General features: G+C 53.5%; 1 protein-coding gene across 3 annotated transcripts in view; it reads left to right on the top strand.

Annotated features, from left to right (window-relative positions):
- The window catches only part of LRRN2 (leucine rich repeat neuronal 2), a 63,886-nt gene extending 46,383 nt beyond the window's left edge, over positions 1–17,503 (top strand). The window contains exons 2-3 of one of the 3 annotated variants that reach the window (XM_081223981.1): positions 4,577–4,674; positions 14,486–17,503. In XM_081223981.1, the coding sequence (XP_081080107.1) occupies positions 14,723–16,861 (2,139 nt within the window). In that variant the 5' untranslated portion in view covers positions 4,577–4,674; positions 14,486–14,722 and the 3' untranslated portion in view covers positions 16,862–17,503. Of the gene's footprint in view, positions 1–4,576; positions 4,675–7,957; positions 8,041–14,485 lie in introns of those variants that run through there. The other 2 variants (XM_081223982.1, XM_081223980.1) reach the window with 2 other exon arrangements.
- The last annotated feature ends 4,262 nt before the right edge of the window (positions 17,504–21,765 follow it).

Raw genomic sequence — 21,765 nt, 5'->3', positions numbered from 1 at the left:
GGAGAATGTGGAGCTCTGGTTGACCTGTCCCCTGCCTGTCCTTCCAACCCCACTCCCCTTCCCCCTGGTGCTCTCCGTGTGTACATCACATGTCCATGTTTTTGCTTATGTTAGGATGGATCTCTGTGTACATGTGAATCCACCCATTCTCACGTTAGCCTTGTAAGGTCTCATATGTCCCAATGGCGAAATCCATATATGTTTCAGATACTGAATAAGTCACAGAGATGAAACCAAACAAGTTCTCTACCCATATCTGTTTCAGATGTTGAATAAGTCACAGAGATGAAGCCAAACAAGTTCTCTGACGATGATCAGGGTTCTCTGATGACCAGGATTGTAGCAGCAGTGGATGGAGGGATAATGATGCTGGTGGAGGGTGTTCAGAGTGATGTGTGGTGATGACAGTGAGCGTGGGGGTCCTAGTGATCACGGCTGAGGACAATGATGACAATGGGGTGGTGATGTTGATAGAGGTGGTGTGCTGCAGGTGGGGTGACCGCCGTGCTGGTAAATCTCAGGTGATAGCATCGTGGTGGTGGTTCTGTTGATGCTGATGTTTCCCTTCCTGTGAGGGCGGCATGCAAACACGCTCACTCGCCACACGGATACACATCTGGGAAGAATGTTGGTTGTCATGTGGCAGGAAGCTAGCTTGGTCCCCACATTTGAGAACCCCACTGCTGCAAGGTGCAGCTCCTTCCAAAATTTTGAGAGGCCACCTGAGAACCTTATCCCCCCTGGAGCCCTGGAAGAGGCCCCGGCAGAGAGTCAGCAGCCCCACATTTGGCCACCCTGTTCTGTTGCACTTTAACAAGACAGCCCCAGCATTCAGTGTGAGCGCGTCATTAGGAACGTTTATCGAAGATGAACAGCCCTGAGCCAGCCGGACGTGGGATGCCAGCCATCCCATGATCGATAGAGATTTTATCTGCTGCCTGCGTGGTTTCCTGTTCCTTTCATGCCTGGTAAGCTTGAGGGAGGAGAGAGGAAAGTGCTCTGGTTCCTCTCTTAACCCAGGCAGTGGAGGGCAAAGGGATGCAAAACCCCAGCACTCCTATCTCTCACCACAGTACTTAGCTGGCACCCCTCTGCATTGTCCTGGGCTACTGGGATGAGAATGAGGTTGGGAGGCTAAGATATACTACTTTAAGTATATATATCAAATATATATTAATATGTATATAGGAATAAGCCCAGGAATTGATGCTGAAAAATACCTTAATAATGTTGTCCAACCCTTTCATTTTACAGATGAGAAAGCTAGGGCCAAGTGGGCAGCAAATAAAATCTCTGTTGAGAACGACAATGAAAATACTCCTCATGTATATAATATCTCTAATGAGGCAAAGACGCCTCACACCTGTGATCTGATTGGATCACAGCCCTGTGAGCTGGCAAGGAACTTCCTGCCCCTCTGACAGCTCCTGAGTCGTTCCCAGATTGTCTCCACTAGCAGTGAGCCTAGGTGGTATTTGTGTAGCCCTCACAGCTCATAGCATATTTCACACTCATGTTTTCATTAGATCGGAACCAGATCTCTGGACAGAAAAGATGGAAGGGACTAGTCTTATCCCCATTTTTCAGAGGCGAAAACTGAGGTTCACGGAGGTTAAGCATTTTGCCAACCTTGCACAGTTAGTAAGTGGTAGAGTGGGAACCAGAATCCAGGATCCCGGCATGAGTTTACTGGGGCTGCCGTATCAAAGTACTACAAACTGGACTGGATGGCTTAAATAACAGAAACTTAGTTGTCTCGGGTTCTGGAGTCTAGACGTCTGAAATCAGTGTGTCAGAAGGGCAGCAGGACCAGGCCGTGGTCTTTCTGAAACCTGTAGGGGAGACTCCCTCTTTGCCTCTCCCAGGCTCTGGTCCTGGCTTCCCTGGCTCGCAGCTGCAGCACTTCAGTCGCAATCTCCATCACCACATTGAATTCTTCCTGTGTCTCTGTGTCTGTGTCCAAATTCCTCTCTTCTTATAAGAACACCAGTCATTGGATTAGGGCCCACCCTAACCCAGTATAACCTCATCTTTACTTGATTACATCTGCAAAGACCCTGTTTCCAAATTAAGGTCACGTTCACAGGTTCTGGGAGTGGGACTTCACTGTATCTTTGGGGGGGGGGCACAATTCAATCCGTAACGATCCCTGACCTAAGCCAGTGGCCTTCCACAATGCAGTTTGCATCCTGTGCTCCATCCCATTCATCTTCTCCTCCTCGTCTTCTGCTACCAAGGACGAGGTGCTCCCCTCTCCTGCAATGCAGAAAGTGGGGCTGGCTGGGAGCGCTTTTCATCTTCTGCTCTTCCAAATGATTACAAGCTACTAAGGTGGACTCATGAAATATGGGCAGGCTTTTTGTCCTTTTTATTCCCAGGCAGTAAAAATCATTAAGGCTTGCTCTTAATTAGTTTCATTTCGAAGCTTCTAAATATTGATTTAACCTACACACTCCTTTGTGCTTGCTGCAGTCACTGAATTATGCCTGTTATTGATCATGAGATGGAAGTGCTTCTATCCACTGGGCTCCGGGCCCTGGAAGGCACTGGTCCCCCAGTGGGTGTGTGGGGCTCAGAAGGCATTGATGGGCTTGGAGGAAAGAAGGCCCTGCCAGATTGGAAAGGGCCTTCCCTTAAAGAAGGGCTGTTCAGCTTAGGCTGGGGGCCATTTTCTTTCTCTTGGGTTGGCCCAGGCTCAAGAGAATTTGAATAAGAAGTCAGCTGGAAATCTCCCATTCCATCCTGGGCCTGAAGAGAGCTGGGCAGTGGGAGCTGGAGGAGGGCGATGTGGGGTCGGAGTGTAGAGCATGGGCTTTGGCAGCCAGCCAGACCTTGTCTGAGTCCTGGCTTTACCAGCTGGATGTTCTTGTGCAAGGTACCTACATCTGTGAAATGGGGCTAGTAATCCCCATATCTTACTGTGGTTTTGAGCATTGAGTGCAATCACATTTCAGAGCCCAGCCCAAGGCCTGGCTCATAGGCAGTCCTTGGTCAATGTCTACCATTATTAACATTGCCATCCCACCGAGAAAGTAAGTCTGGACTTCGAAGCATACTGTCTTTTAGCCCTGGCTCCATTACTTGTTTGCTGTATGATCTTGAGCAAGTCACTTAATATCTTTTCCATTAAAATGGGGATAATGGCATCTATGACCTTGCAAGGCTATTGTGAATATCACACAGGATCGTGGAGATGGAAGAATTTAAATTGCAAGGTGGTGCATCCAGTCATAATGGATATTATTGATGGCTATAGTGGTCACTGCCTTAGATGCCCTCTTGGCTGCCCTCTACCTCCAATATCATGTCCAGACTGTTCTGGCTCCAGCCTGCTGCTCCAGCCTCTTCACCTCACCTACACTCTTGGAAACTAAGGGGGACCACTCAGTTCTTAGAGTTCACTCCATCATTTTTATCCCAGCACCTTTGCTCTTGGTGTCCCCAGTATGTATAGAATGGTCTTCTACCATCTGTGCATCTGCTGACCTAGGCAACACTTCCCTGGGAGGTTTTTTTTAAAAACAACTTTATTGAAGTACACTGCATACCAACAAATCTACCCATTTTTAGTGTATAATTCAATGACTTCTAGAAATTTCCTCACAGAATTGTGTTCTCTCCTCCAGACTATGCCCCTGTTGCCCTTGGTAAGTACTTCTGTGACAACTCTTATCATACTTTAGTAGAGTGTTTTGTTTTGTTTTGTTTTTAAATTTGTGACTCCCGCCTGCCCTCCCCATGACCTTGTATCCCTATCCCCTCACAGCGCCAGCATACAGTCAGGGCTCTATTAATGCTCATTGGGTAGAGAGCTTCCTTGTGGCCGGGACAGAGAAGGTGAGAGGGGTCTGGAAAACTCAACTCTTATCTATCAGGATAATGATAAGGAGTTCATCATACACATAGGTTTTGGGGTTTTTTTTTTTAATAGCTTTTTATTTATTTATTTATTTATTTATTTATTTATTTATTTTTGGCTACATTGGGTCTTCATTGCTGCATGCAGGCTTTCTCTAGTTGTGGTGGGCGGGCTTCTCACTGCAGTGGCTTCCCTTGTTGCAGAGCACAGGCTCTAGGCGTGTGGGCTCAGTAGTTGTGGCACACGGGCTTCAGTAGTTGTGGCTCCCGGGCTCTAGTGCACAGGCTCAGTAGTTGTGGCTCATGGGCTCTAGAGTGCCTGCTCAGTAGTTGTGGTGCATGGGCTTTGTTGCTCTGCAGCATGTGGGATCTTCCCAGACCAGGGCTCAAACCTGTGTCCCCTGCATTGGCAGGTGGATTCTTAACCACTGTGCCACCAGGGAAGTCCCCACGTAGTTTTTTTTTTTTTTTTTTGGCAGTACGCGGGCCTCTCACTGCTGTGGCCTCTCCCGCTGCAGAGCACAGGCTCCGGGCGCGCAGGCTCAGCGGCCATGGCTCACGGGCCCAGCCGCTCCACGGCATGTGGGATCTTGCCGGACTGGGGCACAAACCCGTGTCCCCTGCATCGGCAGGCGGACTCCCAACCACTGCGCCACCAGGGAAGCCCCCCACTTAGTTTTAATTGAGCGTTCCTAGCGGGCACTGTTCTCGTTTACAGAATTCTAATCTCATCTGGAGGGTCCTTGGAGGTTATCTAGCCCAGTGATTCTCCATGCACATACATCAGATTCACCTGGATGGCTTCCTCAAACACAGGTAACTAGGCCCCACTCTCTGAGTTCCTGATTCTGGAGGTCTGGGGTGGGCTTGAGAATCTGCATGTCTAACAAGTTTCCAAGTGATGCTGATACTGCTGGTCCAGGGACCTCAGCTTTAGAACCACTGCTCTAGCCCAACCTCCTCATTTCACAGATGAGGAGCCCAAGGGCTAGAGAAGTAAGAGGACACACTCCAAGGTCTGTCCCAGGCCAGAACTAGAACCCAGTCCTGTCCTGTCCCATGTCCTCTACCACCAGTTCTCATGCCCTGACCTCTCCTTCCCACCCTGACTTCAGAGAAGCTGGATAGGGGCACAGAAGTTTGGACAGGGCTTCTGACAAATGCTCTCCACAGGCCTGACCCCGAGCTGGGGAGGGATGATGGGGGTGCTGCTGAGGGAGAGGCCAGCGGCACTGAGGAGGGGATCAGGGGAAGAGGAGGGCCACGGGAGGGGAGCGCGTGAAGGCGTGGGCAGGGCAGGCCTGGAGGAGGCGATGACGACTGACAGGCCATTCTTACTGCGGTTGGGGATGGAAAAAAACCCACTGCGGGGCCTCAGCTGCAGCCATTTATCTCTCAGGCTTGCCCGAGACAGCTGACAGAAGGAGAAGGCAGTGAGCCACACCGAGACCAGGGCTCCTTCCGCCTCGTGATTTATCTCTGAGCTTCATCTGGCAAACCTGCTGATGAAACGAGTCTCCTTTTCTCTCTGCCTCATCAATTTTCATTCTGATTTCATTTTCTTCTTCCGCTAGAAGAGCTTTGGCCTTTCTCCTTGTTTAACTGGTCTGTTCCCCATTTGCTCAGCCTCTTTCTCCTCAGCCACCCAGGCCCCAAGCCCTCTCCCCAGGCATTCCTCCCACCCCCACCCTGCCTTGGTGCTTCTCTCACTGTTAGTTCTGGGCTCATGAGTCACAGAGTTGCCCTCGAGGGGCTCACAGTCTGAGAGAGGAGTTGAGCATCACAGTGGATATGGGTTCTTCAAGGATGGGAGAAGGAGAAAGGGATTGATTAATGGGGCGTGGGCGGTGGTCAGGGAAGACTTCAGAGGGGGCCAGTGTGAACTGAGACTTCAGAGATGGGAGCACACAAGCAGTGACAGGGACTTCTGGGCAAGGCCCCTGCATGTGCAAAGGCACAGGGGCAGGAAAGAGCACTGCTTGCATCTATCTGAAGCCTTCCCTCTCCTTCCGCTGCACCTAACTCCCAGGGATCCACTGTGTCTGAAGGGCTGCAGGAGGGAGCCTTTCAAGAATGCTGCAGGGTCTGCCCAGCACCCCTGGCTAATTCTAGCAAGGGTAGGGAGAATTATAGGGAGAGAGGTGGGAGAGGCTGGAGGTCAGCAGCTGGGCTTGGCCGCCCCTCTGGCTTGCGCCTGTGGCCAGTGTGGAATGTCCGCAGGCTGCGGTCAAGCTGGGACATTTAGAGCTCTGCTAGGAGGGGCCCTCTCAACCCTTCCAAGGAGCACCTGGGCAAATAGAGGAGCTGCTCACCTAAGGCAGGAAGAGTGAGCTGTTGGGTGAGAGTGTGTCAGACATTGGTGACCTGTAAATGAACTGAGTTCTAGAGCCTTCTCGAATCCTAAAGACGAGAACTGGACCCTGGTTGGAGGCCCAGGGGGGTGCTTAAAGTTGACCCAGGAGAGGGCAGCTCCGTCAGGAAGGAGTGTCAGGCTGAGATGGAAGGGTTCCTAGGAGAGGCTGCCTGTGTTACAGGCCACACGACCATGGACAGGCCATCTGGTGCGGGCCAGGTGGCCTGGAAGCCAGGGACTGTGCCTCAGACAAACCGAGGTAGATGAAAAGGGCAGAGCGCTCCGGTGAGCGCCAGGCACTTAGCAGGCCTCATTCTTGCAGATTTCCCCCCATGAGGTAGGCTCTCTCCCCGCATTAGAGAGGAGGAATCTGAGTAAGGATGCTCGAGGTCACATAGCCAGCACCAGGATTCGACTCCAAAGCCCTCCTTTGAACCGCTAACCTAAGATCTCAGAGTGTCCACAGGATTTCCAGAGGGGGCGCCTGAGGGAGCTCCAGAGGGGGAGGATCATCGTAGGGTGGAATCCAGAGGCAGAAAGTTAAGTCTGAAGTGCCTTCTCCATCAAGGGAAGGGCTATAGTGGCCGTGCAGTGGCCAGAGCCAGGGCAGGGGAGCCCGGGTGTGTGCCTACAGGAGGTGCGCTCTGGATCTCCTTCACGAGGCCAGACTCAGGTCCACCTGCTTTTAGGAGCTCTGAAGCAACCATCCCCCTTCTGTTCTCGTGCCCTGCCCTTCCTTGCCTTTCTCTCTCTCCTTCCGTAGGTATCTTCTGAGCTCCTACTGTGTGCCAGACTGTTGGAGGAACTGGCAAGTTGGAGCACAGTTCTTCCCCCGAGGGCCTCACAGTCTGGAGGGAGAGGCAGACAGACAAGTAAACAGCCAGTGTATGATGGAGGGGAGGGACGCTGAGGCACCAGAGGAGCCCAGGAGAGGCATGGAGGGGTCAGAGAAGGTTTCCTGAGGATGGGCAGAGAAGTCAGCAGAAGGCTGGCGGCGGGTGGCGGTGGAGCTCAGCCTGGCGCTGCTCTCCAGGCCCCTGCAAAGCTGGCTCCACTCCCCTGAAGCCTCTTTGGTGCAGTGCAACCAGACAAAAATGACTGGGGGCTACCTACTGGCGCCCTCCACTCCTACTTAAGAAATAACGAGGCAGGCTCCCTTCCAGGCAGTAGAATTGCAACACCCTCTGTCCAGGGCCAGTCCAGAGACCTGGGAATGTAGATATTTCTTCCTGGGAACAAGTCCCTTCCCTCTCGGGCCAGGAAAGGGTTTTTACTGGAACTGACTCTTCTCACTCCAGAGGGAAGGGGAGGGCAAGGGTAGACAAGAGAAACCTCATCCTTTCACCAGGAGATGCCCTCTCATTTTCCTCCCTTCTCTCCTCCCGTCTCCCCAGTATCCTCCACTCTTGGAATTCAGCTTCTGGCACCAGAATCATGGAAGTAGAAAGGGCTGGTGTGTGAGACACAGCTGGGTTCGCACTCAGGCTCTTCCACATTCTAGCTGTGGGACCTGGGTCTGATCCCTTGTCTCCACTGAGCTTGAGGTTTCTCTTCTAAAAAGTACCTACTTACAGGGTTGTTGGGAGGATAGGATGAGGTATCTCTAGAGTGGCGAGCAAATAGAAATCCTGCACATAGAAGGCACTCGGGGGCGTCGTATCTTCCCTCTGACACTTTGATTTATGTCATCCTTCCAGCGGCATCAACTAGAGTTGAAGGGACTCACCTCACTCAGAGAGAGGCTCTGCAGACTCATCATTTTCAAGCTTTTATAGCTGCGACTCAAGGGCAAAAATGCATGATTTTGCATCACATCCGTCTGTACACAGGTGTGTGTGTGTGCATGTGTGTGTAAAACAGAGGGGAAAAATTTCTCAAAACAACACTTAGTCTAGCTACATACTATGCACTCTATTTTCTATTTCATTTTTTTTAATGTACATTGTTATCCACTTTAAACTGTTTTCATGACCTGCTAATGGGTTGCGATTCATAGTTCATGGCTGTAGAACACCTCCCACCCTTACCAGGAACTTCTGCACTGCACTAGGCTCTGAGAAGACAAAAATAAATAACAAACCATCCTTTCCTCCAGGAGCTCCCAGCCTGGTTGAGAACACAGGCTCTCAGAATGACAATAAGGAAGGAGCTGTTACCGTGGAGGTCTGTTCAGAGTCTCCGGGACTGCGGTGGGTGTAACCACCCTTCTAGGAGGCCCTCTGGGAACATGTCACAGAGGAGGTGGCATTTGGGATGGGTTTTTATGGCTGAAGAGGGCTTTGATAGTTGAAGTTGGGGAGAGGTTTTGCTGTTTGAGTGAGAGGCCCGCGGAGGAGAAGGAAATAGCAAGCCTAGTCTAGGAGGAGCATGAGGTGCCTGGGAATGAGAGGGTCACTCCAGGGTGAGGAGGCTGTTGTGACAGTCAAGAAATGAAAAGGGAACGTGAGCGTGAGCACTGTGGTGGGTGTGTGTGAGGTGGGAGGGACGCGTCACCATGGCGGAGATTTCCAGTCTTGGAGACTGGTGGATGGCAGTGCCTCCTGAGCAGGTTTGGTGGGAGATGTTGGGCTTGGGACAAGTTGAGTGCAAGGAGCCTCTGAAATGGGCTAGTGGAGAGGTCTGGGGCAGTTACAAGTGCGTCTGGGTCTCTCCTTCCTGGTCACTCCCCCATTTGTCCTCTGCCTGGTGCCCCAGATTCTGTAATCAGAATACCTAGGGGTCTGGCAACAAAAAGGGCCAGGCAATGCTGCCCCAGGAGGTGGCCAAGACCCAGCAGGGCTTTGGGGAAGGGCTGCCAGGAGGTTATCCTGCCATCTTCTTGCCTCAAGGCAGCATGACGCTCACAGGCCCAAGTCCTAGGATTCCAACCGGAGAGGGGACCCTAGGGCATAGAGCAATTTCTAGATATGGGAATTGTAAAACAAGAAAGAGGAACAAGAGGAATCAGTCTCCCTTCCTGAAGATCGCTGATTAAGTGTGAGACCCTGAGAAGCTATAGCCACTATGAAGCAGGAGGATGAATTAAGTGAATTTCAGCTCTGAGGTTCTGGCGTTCCCTAAAGCCAGAGTCAACTGTTTCCAAAGACCCTGGTTCCAAGTTGTGATGGAGAAGGAAGGGGAATTCTGGGTTTAAAAGATGAAACTGATTGGTGATGATAGAAGTCAGGACAATGGTTAACTCCAGGTGGGGGCTGGACATTGACTGGGAAGGGCCACATAGGAACCTCGGGAGGGCTGGAAATGCTTATATCTTGCTATGGGTGGTGGTTATACTGGTATCTACTAAGTAGATATCTACTGGTATCTACTAGGTATCTACTGGTATCTACTGGTTTCTACTAAGGTAGAAATCCATCAAGCTGTGCACTTGGGATTTGTGCCATTTATATACTCTCCTGTACATAAGTTATACCATAATAGAAAGGAAAGGTTTATGACGAAAGGTGAGAGATGAGAAGTAGGGGCTAAGATGGGAGGAGAGGCAATGGTGAAGGGGGCAATGAAGGCAACTAACAGGCACGTCATAGACCTTGCATCCTGGCTCCGCACAGCAGTTCTGTGAGAGGGTCTCATCCTCACTTCCCAGCTTGGGTCGTCTAACTTCGTCCAAGGTCACACAGTGAGCGGCAGCGCCAGACTCATACTCTGATCACAGCGCCCAGGCTCCTTCCGCTCCACCACTCCTCCTTTGCATAAGTTATTTATGGAATTCAGACTCTGGAAGACTAGATAAATGCCGAGGTCTCCTCCAGCTCTGAGGTCCTGGCTGTCTGTGATTAAATGAGAGGTGGGAGTGAGGGGCCATGCTCACCTCTCAGGAGGAGTGGAGGCCAGGTGTACAGATGGAGCGATGCCCCCCCCCCACCTCTGCATCCCCCAACCCAGCGCTTAGCTGCTGGTGAGGAGGCCGGAGTTTATCAATGCTACACTCAATTATGCTGCCCATCTGTCTCCGCAGCTCAGGGGGACCTGGCACTGAAGCAGCAGCGAAGGCCAGGCAATTGATCACTGCCGCTGGCTGTTCCTCCCTCCGGAGGGCTCCCAGCTCAGAGGGGCTGGGCAGAGGCTGTGGGGACGGGAGAGGAGTTGGGGGAGGGAGAGGCTCTGTATCCACCAGCCACCTGGAGGAGCAACTTGCTGTCAGTGCTGCCAGGAGCCTGGGACTGTACTGGAGGCAGGGCCAGAGATGGAGGAAAGGGAGACGAGCAGCTCCGGCTGCTGATGTCAGCTTCTCCAAAATTCTTCATTTGGGGCTTTGCCAAGGGTTGGAGTTTAATGGGGAGTGTACGGGATCAATTCCATACTTTCTGCTAAATCCAGAGCCGCTGCCGGGAGGAGGTGGGTCCGTTGGGGCTTGCAGAGCCAGCCCTTCCAAGAGAAACTTTGCTCCTGCAGTGGGCAACCCTGCTTCCCCTGTCACTGACGGTCATGGCTCCAGCTGTCCCTGAACAAAGAGGAGCACCCAGCCCCCAGTCCGAAGGCAGGCTGAGGTCTCTGTGCAGCCTGCTGGCTGTGTCTGTCCCTGTGCTTCCGGGCCCAGCCACACACTCAGAGGAACAGGGTCTTCCCCATGTGTCCCCCCAAGGAAGTCACTCTAGCCAGAAATGAAGGAATGGTGTCTGAGGGGCCTCCTCAGGTAGCGTTGGGGAGGGGCAGGGGACCCATTCATTTCTGAAAGGACAGGCACCTGAAGTAGGCATTCTGGGCCACCAGCCCTGCACTCTGCTTCTGTTAAGGCGGGCGTTGAGCTGCCAGGCAGTGAACCTTGGCTGGGCTGGTGGGGCAGGTTACAGAGTCAAAGACCTGGGTTTGAATTCTGACCCCACCACGTCAGAAGCTGTGCAAGCTCTGACGTGTCAATTAACCTCTCCTTGCTTCAGTTGCTTCCCCTGTAAAATGAGACTAAACAATCCCTTCTCTGTCTGCACACAGGGTTGATGGGAGAGTTACACACTTCACAATTTGTATCCACTCACCAGTACCCTCTGCATGCTCAATCCTACACTTGGCTCACCGGGAACACAAAAAGCATGCAAGACATAGCCCCTACTGCAAAGAGCTTGAAATCCAGTTGGGGAAAATGTACGCGTGGTAGTCTGAACTCCTGCTCACCCCGGGAGATTATAGATAAAAGACAATTAGCTTTCTCTACAGCTCTGGCTCCCAGCAGAAATTGCTAATCAAGCCTGCATGAGTGGGCCATGTGCAAGACAGCCTTAAGTGGTGATGGCAGGTGAGTGGGCAGCTCTGAGTTCTATCTTGGAAGGGGCTGTGTGCTCAGCAGTGAGGGGGAGGACTTGTCTGGGCCTTTGCCAAGCCTTGGGACCAGAGGTGCGTACAAACATGAGTCATCGTCTCTGGGCCTCTGGATGCCGAGCCCCAGCCCGAGGCTCCTGGCTGAGGGGCTGGAGCTCTGGCTCACCACCCGCCCCCCAGCCCAGCCACAGGGGCAAGGAGGAGGGTGAGCCTGGAGTGGAGGGAAAGGCGAATCTCTGGACGTTTTGAATGAACTTTTAAATGGCTTCTCGATCCCATCCATACAGTTGAGCATCTGTAGGACAAAGGTGCCAGGACAGAGATGTTGGAGGAGGAACCTGGGGCTCGGGCAAGGTCTGAAGGCACTCTCCACCCACTGCAGCCTCCTCTCCCCTTAACGAACTTTTCTTGGGCTCTCCTAATCATTTTACATTTTTGGTCCTGCCAGAGTGGCACTCTTAAAGACGTGACGTTTTATCTAGTCCTGCTCACAGCTCCCCATCCCACCTGGGGGCGACACTGGGCCCACGGTGGGCAAGCTTAATAGGGGCTTGTTGAGTCCTGGGATCCAACTTCTATCCCCCACTAAGAAGTCCTATAGCTGGGGAGCTTCCCAACCCTGGGAGATGAAAGAGAACTAAGCCTTGCTGAGCTCTCTGTGTGCACCGCACCCAGTTCCTTTAATCCTAATGACAAGCTCACTTTACACATAAGGAACAGATGCTCAGAGCAGTGAACTTTTCCCAGGGTGCTCTGGTAGGAAGTGGTAATAGTAAGATCTCTTTGCTGGTGGGTTCACCTTTCTTGGGTGAGGCCTGGGCAGGAGGCAGGAGCCTCTGGTGTGCACGTGTGGCAGGACCACAGCCCTAGTTCCGTGACAGGGCCATCCCAGGGCTCAGCTTGTCCCCGCTGCCTCTCCACTCACATAGCACACGGCAGAATCCCCACCACTCTTCCTGACCACCGCTCACCGGCCTGGGTGGCTGAGTACTCCAGGCTCCCCTCTGCACGTGGATGCGGGTGTGCACGTGTGTTTGCCCTGAGTTTTACGTGTCAGTGTACACACACCTCCACTCAAAACCTCTGTGCATTTTAAGTCATGTTGTTTTTCCCACCTTCAGAAATAGCTGCAGAGGAAGGTGGGAAGTAGTCAAATGTAAATAGGCATGCCGCTCCCTTGCTCAAGGGAGGCCTCCAACTGCTCCCCTCCCCGGGCCCAGCATCCTGGAAGTGGGATGAGGTGGGCAAAGAGCCCCGCTGGCCAGCTGAGAGGCACTTGCCTGGAAGGTGGTGGAAGACACAGCTCCCAGCTTCCTGCAGCTCCCTGATAAGGGAGTCATCTCCTCAGGGGACAAGAATGGGCACGCAGCCTGCTGCTTCAGCAGCCAGTACAGCTCAGGGTATCCAGGGTAGGGTCGGGCCAGATCTGGGGGCAGAGAAGTACAGTGTAAACGGCACAACCTCTGAATTCGTGTCTCCTGACATTTACCAGCTGTATGGCTTGAGCCAAATTCTTTAACCTCTTCCAAACCTCAGTTTCTTCATCTGCAAACTGGAGGTACTAATGCTTATCTTGTAGACTCTTTATGAGGGTTAAGTGAAATAAGACATAGTCTTTGAAAGGTCCTGGCAAATAGCAGGCATTCAATAACTGTGCACTCCACTGATGTCTGCAGCTGGAAAACTACCCAGTCAGACTTCCACTCAGGAGTCAGACCAGGCCCAGGGGCCCCCCTTTGGTTCGCCCATCTCGGTTCTAGGCCAAGGCTGGACTTTCGTCTAGGGCGAAGCATCCTGGCCATGGGTTCTTCTAGAGAACCCAGATTGATTGTTCATACCCAGGAGGAAGGAACAGCAGGGGCTTGGATTCTAGACTGGAGTGGGGGTAGGGACCCAACCTCCTGGAGGAAGGGGCCCTGGGACCATAGAGATTGATTTATACGATCAACCCTCACTGGGCACCTGTCCTGGGCTACAAGCATGATGATGAGTGAGACAGGTCCCCAGTTGGGGAGACATTTCCACATGATGTGATCAGGGCTGTGACAAGAAAGCATGGGGTACTGTGAAAGCACAAGGCAGGCCCCTTAGCCATCCAGAGGTGGGGAGGGTTAGAAGCAGCTTTCTGTAGGAGGTGACTGACCTTAGGTTGAGTCTTGAAGAACAACTGGGAGTTGTCTGGGAGACAGGGGTTGGGGGGGTGTTGGGTAAATCTGACCTGAAAGGTTGGTCACAGTGAGTCAATAGGATGGCAAAAGCCAGGAGAATTGGCTGAGGCCAGATCACATATGGTCAGGACTGAGGTGCTCAGACCCAGGCTTCTTAAACCCACCACCTCCTCCTGGCAGTTCGGCTAGGCTACAGGGGAAGGGAAAGCCCCTGCCTCCAGGTAGGGAAGTTGGCAAAAGCCAAAGCTGTCCCCTATCCCAGGAGAGCCTAAGCAGGCCCCAGGTGACCACCCCACTCCCCCAGCCTGTCTGGGTGTGGGGTCAGGGTCCACTGCCTTTCAACTTTCAAAGTCCTGGGAGCGCACCCTGGAACTTAGAAGCCGCATTTGTTTCTACCACCCTCTACCCACACTGCTCAGAGGGATGTCTGAAAACTGTCGCTTTATTTCCCATTTACTCAGTGAGGAGAGATGTAAGGAAGGTTGGAGAATCTACTCCAGATCTCTCTGGGCTCAGAAGGACTCTGAAGATGACAATTTCAGCCATCCCCTCACATGCACGCACGCGCACGCACACACACACACACACACACCTTCTGCGAGTTATCCTGGAAGCTTCCAAGGCTCAATCTCTTGCGCCTTCCTTGAAGACTCCCGGTCACTCCCCCAGCAGATTAAAAAAAGGACAACAAATCCTGAGGACTGTAGGACAGAATCCAGGAGCCCTGGCTCTGATCTTGTCCACCCCCCTCAGCTCCTTTGACCTCTTGAGTCAAACGGGGGAGACACAGGAGGAGGGAGTAGATTCTGCTTCTCTGCAACCTCCTTAACTCTGCATCCTCTTCTTCCAGGGCTGCCCCGATGGGGCACGGCAATGAGTGAGCAGACCGAGCGCCAGCGGACAAGGATGGAGAGCCGCACCCGGGAGGGCAGGAAGTGATGTCCACCCATCCCCGCATAGAATGACTGCCCAGGGAGAGTGGTTCCCCGGGCCCTGGCAGGGCTGCTGACCCTCAGCCTGCAAACCGCTAAGAGCACGAGGACTCCAGACTCGTCTTGTGGATGGTCCCCTGCCCTGCAGCTCCACCATGAGGCTGCTTGTGGCCCCCCTCTTGCTAGCTTGGGTGGCTGGTGCCACTGCCACTGTGCCCGTGGTACCTTGGCACGTGCCCTGCCCCCCTCGGTGTGCCTGCCAGATCCGGCCCTGGTATACACCCTTATCGTCCTACCGCGAGGCCACCACCGTGGACTGCAATGACCTATTCCTGACAGCCGTGCCCCCGGCGCTGCCCGCAGGCACGCAGACCCTGCTGCTACAGAGCAACGGCATCGTCCGCGTGGACCAGAGTGAGCTCGGCTACCTGGCCAATCTCACAGAGCTGGACCTGTCCCAGAATAGCTTTTCAGACACCCGAGACTGTGATTTCCGTGCCCTGCCCCAGCTGCTGAGCCTGCACCTGGAGGAGAACCAGCTGACCCGGCTGGAGGACCACAGCTTTGCAGGGCTGGCCAGCCTTCAGGAACTCTATCTCAACCACAACCAGCTCTACCGCATCGCCCCAAGGGCCTTCGCCGGCCTCAGCAACCTGCTGCGGCTGCACCTCAACTCCAACCTGCTGAGGGCCGTGGACAGCCGCTGGTTCGAGATGCTGCCCAGCCTGGAGATCCTCATGATCGGCGGCAACAAAGTGGACGCCATCTTGGACATGAACTTCCGGCCCCTGGCCAACCTGCGCAGCCTGGTGCTCGCAGGCATGAACCTGCGCGAGATCTCTGACTACGCCCTGGAGGGGCTTCAAAGCCTGGAGAGCCTCTCCTTCTATGACAACCTGCTGGCCCGGGTACCCCGGCGGGCGCTGGAGCAGGTGCCTGGGCTCAAGTTCCTAGACCTGAACAAGAACCCGCTCCAGCGGGTGGGGCCCGGGGACTTTGCCAACATGTTGCACCTCAAGGAGCTGGGGCTGAACAACATGGAGGAACTGGTTTCCATTGACAAGTTTGCCCTGGTCAACCTCCCTGAGCTGACCAAGCTGGACATCACCAACAACCCCCGGCTGTCCTTCATCCACCCCCGCGCCTTCCATCACCTGCCCCAGATGGAGACCCTCATGCTCAACAACAATGCTCTCAGTGCCTTGCACCAGCAGACGGTGGAGTCCCTGCCCAACCTGCAGGAGGTGGGTCTCCATGGCAACCCCATCCGCTGTGACTGTGTCATCCGCTGGGCCAATGCCACGGGCACCCATGTCCGCTTCATCGAGCCTCAGTCCACCCTGTGCGCCGAGCCACCAGACCTCCAGCGCCGCCCAGTGCGGGAGGTGCCCTTCCGGGAGATGACGGACCACTGCCTGCCCCTCATCTCCCCCCGCAGCTTCCCCCCCAGCCTCCAGGTGGCCAGTGGAGAGAGCCTGGTGCTGCACTGCCGGGCGCTGGCTGAACCAGAACCTGAGATCTACTGGGTCACTCCAGCTGGGGTTCGACTGACGGCTGCCTGGGCAGGCAGGAAGTACCGGGTGTACCCTGAGGGGACCCTGGAGCTGCGGAGGGTGACGGCGGAAGAGGCAGGGCTGTACACCTGTGTGGCCCAGAACCTGGTAGGGGCTGACACTAAGACGGTTAGTGTGGTGGTTGGCCGGGCTCCCCTGCAGCCAGGCAGAGGCAAGGGATGGGGTCTGGAACTCCAGGTGCAGGAGACTCACCCCTATCACATCCTGCTGTCTTGGGTCTCCCCACCCAACACGGTCTCCACCAACCTCACCTGGTCCAGTGCCTCCGCCCTCCAGGGCCACAGGGCCACTGCTCTGGCCCGCCTGCCACGGGGTACCCACAGCTACAACATCACCCGCCTCCTTCAGGCCACGGAGTACTGGGCCTGCCTGCAAGTGGCCTTTGCTGATGCCCACACCCAGTTGGCATGTGTATGGGCCAGGACGAAAGAGGCCACTCCTTGTCACAGAGCCTTAGGGGACCATCCTGGGCTCATAGCCATCCTGGCTCTCACCATCCTCCTGCTGGCAGCCGGGCTGGCAGCCCACCTTGGCACTGGCCAGCCCAGGCAGGGAGTGGGTGGGCGGCCTCTCCTTCCAGCCTGGGCTTTCTGGGGCTGGAGCACCCCCTCAGCCCGGGTGGTATCTGCACCCCTTGTCCTGCATTGGAATCCAGGGAGGAAGCTGCCCAGGTCCTCAGAAGGGGAGACACTGTCACCACCATTGTCACAAAACTCCTGAAGCTCAGCCTGTTCTCAGCAGTAGAGAAATAACTAGGACTACTTTTTACCAAAAGGGAAGCAATCTGGGCCAGGTTCCCTGCCAGGAAGGTAACATGGATCCACGTGCTTGAGGCCTGGCAGCTGGACCAAGACAGCCAGCTTTGTGGCCCTAGGGGGTGCTCCTGCAGCCTCCAGAAACTGCCCTCACCTTCTGGGGGCTCCTCCGATGCCATTCTGAAGAGCATCTCCAAGGAACAGGAAGGACTCTGGCTAAAGCTGCCCACCTCCCCAGTTGTCTGTGTGCCCAGAGGCTCCCGGGCCTGGATGTCCCCTGCCTGTGTCCTCAGGCCCTTGGCCCACAGGATGCGCCCCCTCCTCTTCTCTGTCTCTGTACAGTCTCAGTTGCTTGCTCTTTCCCCTTCTGGGCAAGAGCTGAAGGAGGCCTCTCCTCCCCACCTCGGGGGACTGCTCCCAAAGTGGGGCCCCCGTTGGAGCAGAAGGACATGTGGGAGGGGGATGCCCAGGAACCCTCTCCTCGGCACCCTTCCGGTCTGCACTCTGAGGCTGACTTTCTATAGGCAATTTTGTACCTTTGTGGAGAAATGTGTCACCTCCCCCCAACCCAATTCATTCTTTTCTCCTGTTTTGTAAAAAATAAAAATAAATAAGAAGAACAATAATAAGGGGAGGGGAAGGAAACAAAAGAAAAAGAATCCTTTGAATACTGAGTATAATGAAAGAGCTCTCTCTCTGCTCTGAATCTCTTCAAAGCCTGAGGGTGACAGAAAGAGGGGCTGGAATGGGAGAGGAGGGAGGAGAGAGAGAGGAACGTGGTGCGAGAGAGCACAGCTTTTCCCTTTAGGTTTGAATTCTGACCTGCCAGGTGCCTCTGGGCCTGCTCCCCAAAGGGCCTGGAGATCTGGAGAAGAGGGACAAAGAGCAGGAGAGGCTGACACGAGAGGCAGGAAGAGACAAGGAGAGGGCGGGAGAGGAAAGTGGAGGAAAACCTGGAGATGGAGAGTGGAAATTTCCATCACCAAATGTTGTCACCCCTTCTCCTTCTGTGATAAGCAATTAACATGCCAGTGCATGGGAAGCACTTCCCATCCTATTTCTAATTAAACAAACCCAAGAGGCAGAGTCATGCAGAGAATTGCAGATCATCAGGACGGCAAGAACTTGGGCTCACTGGGGCAGGAGCGGGTTGTGGGGTGATGGAGGATTTGGGGAGGGGAGGGCTGTGGGACAAGAAAATTGCTGCATTTATCTTTCTGGTCCATTTCAGTATAATCTGCAATGAGCCTGGTTTGCTTTTGCAGTGTTTTTTTTTTTTCATGGATTGACTTCTTAGGACCAAATGTGAAGAGAACCATCTTTGGAAAAGCAGAAGAGCCAAGGGGAGGGGCTGCTGTGGCCAGCCGAAGGGCGGTTCCAGAGCAAAAGGCCGCTGGGCCACAGCTCTTGTTTCTGAGATGGGTCTCTTGAGACCGAAAAGAAGCAACACGTGAACCTGACGTCTCCTGCGCTACAGACACATTTAGCAGACTCGTAGGAAGCGGCGTCTAAGTCACCCTAAGGTTGCAAATGTAGACACAGGTGGAAGCCAGACCAATAGAGCATCAGGCCCCATGGAACCTAGAAAGAGAACACTCACCCCAAGCCAGAGGATGATGCTTCTCTCTCGGCAAGCACAAAGAGAGCAGGGTTCTCTGAAGACCTTCAGCAAACAGCCACTTTAGAAGCCTTTTCCTCTTGGGCAGAAGGGTTCTCACACGTCAGCCTGCATCAGAATCACCTGAGGGCTGGCTGAACACAGCGGGCCGGTCCTACCCCCAGAGTTTCTGATCTAGATTTGGGTGGGATCTGAGAATTGCATTTCTAACAAGTTTTCGGCTGATGCCAATGCTGCTGGTCTGGGGACCACACTTGGAGAACCATGGAGCTCCAGCCTGCGGTGGCTAGAATGTTTCACTTCCTCTGCTCAGGGTCCCAGCTTTTTTATACACAGCAGTACAGGTTATGGTCCCGTGAGAGAGTTGGGGAGGGGCTGGAGGATGGCCCCTCAGCTCCTGCCCCCTCTACTGCTGGGCTACTCGGCCCCATTTCAAATGACAGCCCACTGCCCTGAATCACCAGGCTCCATCCACATGTGCTCTTTCCCATGGGCAACTTACCTGTTCTTTAGGGGAGGGAGCTGGGAAAGCTTTGGGACCATCATAGCCAAGTTCCGGGCAGCCACGCCAACTAACTGGGGCTGGCCTGTGGGATCCAGCCTATTTGCCATTGGTGAGGGTTCATCCTCTGTGATCCAGAGGCTCTGTGGGGAAGAGGCAGGCCAGGGCCTGTGCTGATCATGGAAAACAAGTTAGAAATCAACGCCTCTCCTGTCTAGGATGAAGGGGAGGTGCTGCCTTTCTTGATGGGCCCACATGGCAAAGGAGAATCCTGGTGCTGGTCCCATAAGTACCCAGAGCCCTGTAAAGCCTGTGAGCCCTGCAACCCTCTCCCATCAACTCCTCCCCTACCATCCCAGAACTCCTCTAAGACCTCAGGGCTCGGTCATAGCAACCCAAAAAGTGACCCCGGCACACATTAGATCCTGCAAGCACGAAATACTTGTAAAGGTACCTGCGGTTGGAGGATGGAAAGGCTGGAAGTTGAAAGACATCTTTGCTACCCTCCTTTCCCGAAGACTCCTCGGTTATAGGCAGGAAGCCCTGAGGGAACCGTGGAAGCTGTGAGCCCTGAGGAAAAGGGGTGCAGCTCTGGCTCCCAGTTTCCATGTCCTCAGGGGCTCCCTGCACTGAGCCCTTAAAAATGAATCCCTTCTTGGCGGGGAAAGGCAGTTATGATGATTTAGCCTTTCTCTCAGCTGAATTCCCTGGTCCTGAGCATGTGGCTGCCCCAGAGAAGTGAGGTGAGCTAGAGAAAGGATGTGAGTGGCCTCTATTCTCCTGGAAAGAGAGCTGAGCTGCAGTTAGCTTTTTAACTAGTCTGAGTGCGTGGGCAACTAAACACGCTGGGTTTAAAACAAACAAGACAGCTATTTAGCCTGGTCTCTTCTGGACATTTAAGGTAGCTTTTTTTAAACCCTAAATAGAAAGGAATATTTATCACTTTGAATTTTAAGTTGTTACAGAGAGCCTGTCATTTCCATCTATTGAGATGATTTCAAAATGCAGCTCAATTGTTGACTGTATATGTCCCTGGCGGGAGCACACCACTGCAGGATCCTATCCTGCCTTTCTGTCCTCAGCCGCAGCCCAGACAGACTGTGGAGCAGACTCGGGCCAGGACACAGTTCTGTGGCTCACCACAGCAGCCTTCCTACCAGCCCCACACGGGCCCATCAATCAACCCATCTGAGGTGGCCGCTCAGCCAGCTGTCAATACAAGCCACTTAAATACACTCTCTTGCAGCCCACATTCCTGCATTCTCCCAGGAGGCGGACTTCCTGGAGGGCTGTGCCAATAGGAGGAGAGAGTGAGTGTGAGGCAGTCCTGGCAGCTCTCATACTGGTCCCTGTATCGCAGAAGTCAACGAGGTTGGCTGATCTCGTGTAGGGTGACCAACTGGAACTTTCCTGGTCTCAGCACTGAAAGTCCCTTGTTTCAGGACCTCTCTCAGTGCTGGGAAAACCAGGATGGTTGGTCACCCTGGTCTAGTGACCTCTTTCTAAGTGTACTGGTCACCTTCCTTCTTCCCATTTTCCCTTCTGCCTCCCAATCAACAAATATTTAATGAACGTGACTATACGGTTGGCACAGTTCTAAGAACTAGGGATGCAGATAAAAATCTCTGAACCCATGAACCTTGTATTTTAGTGAGGGAAGGAAGTTGATGAACAGGACAAATAAGTAAGACTATATAGCATGTTGGGCGGTAGTGAGTACTATGGAGAAAAACATAAGTCAAGGAAGAGGATGAGTCGGGATAGGGGGCGTTACATGGGGGGGGTTCAGGAAAGACCTTGTTGAGAAGCTGACATTTGAGCAATGCTGTGGGGGAGGGAACCAACCAGTTATCTGGGGGAAGAGTGGTCCAGAAAGAGAGGAAAGTAAGGGAGGATGCCAAGAGCAAGGACGCTGTGTCCGGAGCAAGGGGGAGGGGGGCAGGGAGAGGACCTGTGAGACCTGAGGGCAGAGAAGTAGCCGGGCGATCATGCTGGGCCTCATAGGCCGCTGGAAGGACTTGGACTTTTCCTTCCAGTAAGAGGGGAGACACTGGAGGGTGCTGAGCAGACGTGGCATGATTTGGCTCAAGCAGATCCCTCTGGCTGCTAGACTGAGAACAGAGCATGGACGTGTGGGGTGGCCGAGGGCAGAAGCGGAGAGGTCACTTAGGAGAACACTGCAATAATCATCTCCATTTAACCATCGCTTCTAGAACTTTGCTGGGGATGGACACGAAGTGTACCTCTCTTTCCTGAATCTATCTTTTCCCCTCTTTTTGAAAATCAAAGCCACATTTACTCTTCCGCAGGATCCTGACCGCTCGCTCTCTCCCCCCATGGTTCTTCAAGGCAGCTCATGCAGATCAAGGCTCCTCCATCACATCTGCTACTTCTGTCAGTGCCTCATAACAGAGACGGGAACTTATGTAAGGTAGTGAGGGATGATCCTCACTGGCTTTAATTTCCATCTTCATTGTGTTTGTCGTTCAAGCAGTCAGTCATTCCAAGGGAGAAACAGCAGTGGCAGGAGTCCTTATCCTGCCTCTTCCCTGACAGCGCACTGCCGTGGACACTGCAAATGCAATGTGCTGACAACGCATTGGCTGTACCAGGCCTGACGTCTACCTTCCTTCTTGATGATTTTACCAAAAGAACGCTTGTGTGTTCCTCATAAGTTTCACACATGTCAGATCAACCTGTCCTTAGCCTTCCCAGTACGATTGTTACCCATTTGGGCTCTCCTTTTACA

The sequence above is a fragment of the Mesoplodon bidens genome (assembly GCF_964165515.1).
Source record: "Mesoplodon bidens genome assembly, chromosome: 2".
Lineage (NCBI taxonomy): Eukaryota > Metazoa > Chordata > Mammalia > Artiodactyla > Ziphiidae > Mesoplodon > Mesoplodon bidens.
The sequence above is the reverse complement of the archived record's forward strand: the minus strand, read 5'-3'. Positions and strand labels throughout refer to the sequence as shown.